The sequence below is a fragment of the Microtus ochrogaster genome, unplaced genomic scaffold (assembly GCF_000317375.1).
Source record: "Microtus ochrogaster isolate Prairie Vole_2 unplaced genomic scaffold, MicOch1.0 UNK94, whole genome shotgun sequence".
Taxonomy (NCBI): Eukaryota; Metazoa; Chordata; class Mammalia; order Rodentia; family Cricetidae; genus Microtus; species Microtus ochrogaster.
Genome location: NW_004949192.1, coordinates 899,461 through 901,134, shown reverse-complemented (window position 1 = coordinate 901,134; position 1,674 = coordinate 899,461). Strand labels below are relative to the sequence as shown.

General features: G+C 50.8%; 1 protein-coding gene across 1 annotated transcript in view; it reads right to left on the bottom strand.

Moving 5' to 3' along the window:
- Positions 1–199: 199 nt before the first annotated feature.
- The window catches only part of LOC101982089, a 3,169-nt gene continuing 1,694 nt past the window's right edge, over positions 200–1,674 (bottom strand). The window contains 2 exon segments of the mRNA XM_005371035.2: positions 200–841; positions 843–1,672. Coding sequence (XP_005371092.2) covers positions 200–841; positions 843–1,672 — 1,472 coding nt within the window.

Genomic DNA, 1,674 nt, shown 5'->3' with positions numbered 1-1,674 from the left:
GTACAATGTAATTTCCATTCGACCCCTAAGAGTTTGGCCACCAACTGACTTACCTGGGAGACCAAGGCGGGGCCGTTATCGGTGCCTAAGACTTGAGGCATTCCATACCTGGGAAAGATTTCTTCCAAGAGCTTTTTGGTCACCACCTTTGCGGTTTCGTGTTTGGTGGGAAAGGCTTCCACCCATACTGAAAAAGTGTCTATGAACACCAAGAGGTATCTGTACCCATAGAGACCTGGCTTAACCTCTGTAAAGTCGATCTCCCAATGTACTCCAGGACGATGTCCCCAGCCTGAATTCCTGGACCAAGCTTGGTTCTGCCTGCATTTACCTGAGCGCAGGCTTGGCATTCATCAGTCACTTTTTGCAGAGCTCCATCCCTGTTCAGGAGGTGTTGGCCTGACTCCTGTTGTTTAATTAATGGATACAATGGTGCAGCCATCTCTGCAAACCCTGGGATCCAGAGGCGGCAGTATCCCGCTGTTCCCAGGAACTCTCTCAGCTGGCGGGGGTTCCAGGGGTCAGGAATGTTAGTGATAGTCTGTTTGTGCGCCTCGGTCAGCCATCTCTGTCCATTTTTTAATTGATAACCTAGGTAGATGACTTGCTTCTGGCATATCTGAGCCTTCCTGGCTGATGCCCAATATCCTGCTTGTCCCAATGTCTGTAGGAGGGCCTTTGTACCCTCCTGACATTCTTTCTCTGAAGTGGCCGCCAGAAGGAGGTCATCTACGTATTGGAGCAATGTCAGGTCAGGGTACTGAACCCGAAAGTCTGCCAGGTCCCGGTGTAAGGCCTCATTAAAGAGGGCTGGGCTGTTCTTGAACCCCTGGGGGAGCCCATGTCCAGGTCAATTGACCTGAAAGTACAAGATCTGGGTCCTTCCATTCAAAGGCAAAAAGGGAATGGCTCTCCGGATGCAGCCGCAAGCAGAAGAAGGCATCCTTTAAGTCTAATACGGTATACCAAACGTGGGATGGTAGCAGAGTGCTCAATAAGTTGTAGGGGTTGGGTACCGTGGGGTGTATGTCCTCCACCCTTTTGTTGACCTCCCTCAAATCCTGCACTGGCCGGTAGTCCCCAGTTCCCAGTTTCTTTACTGGTAAAAGGGGGGTATTCCATGGTGACCGGCAGGGAGTGACAATGCCCTGATCCAGCAGTCTTTTGATGTGGGGCCTTATGCCTTGATATGCTTCATGGAACATGGGGTACTGCTTGATTGAAACAGAAGTAGCTGTTGTCTTCAATTGAATGATAAGTGGAGGTTGTTGTAAAGCCATCCCCATTCCCCTGGTCTCTGTCCATGCCAATGGAAAGTCATTGAGCCAAGGGGCCATATCAATTGTCTGTTGCCCCGGGGGCTCGTAAAGTCTATATTCATCCTCCAGCTGGAGGGTCAAAATTTGGAGGGGACCTATATCTGGGCCCGTTATCTTAGCCCCTGTGTCCTCGAAATGAATTTGGGCCCTTAGCTTGGTGAGGAGGTCCCTACTCAACAAAGGATAGGGACAGTCCGGAACATGCAGAAAGGAATGTGTCACCTTACCAGTAGCCAGCTGAACCTTCCGATTAGTTGTCCATCAATACCTCTTGCCACCAGTGGCTCCTTGGACCCAAGCAGATCGTTCGCTGAGTGGCCCTGAATTCTGGGTCAGAACTGAATGCTGGGCCCCT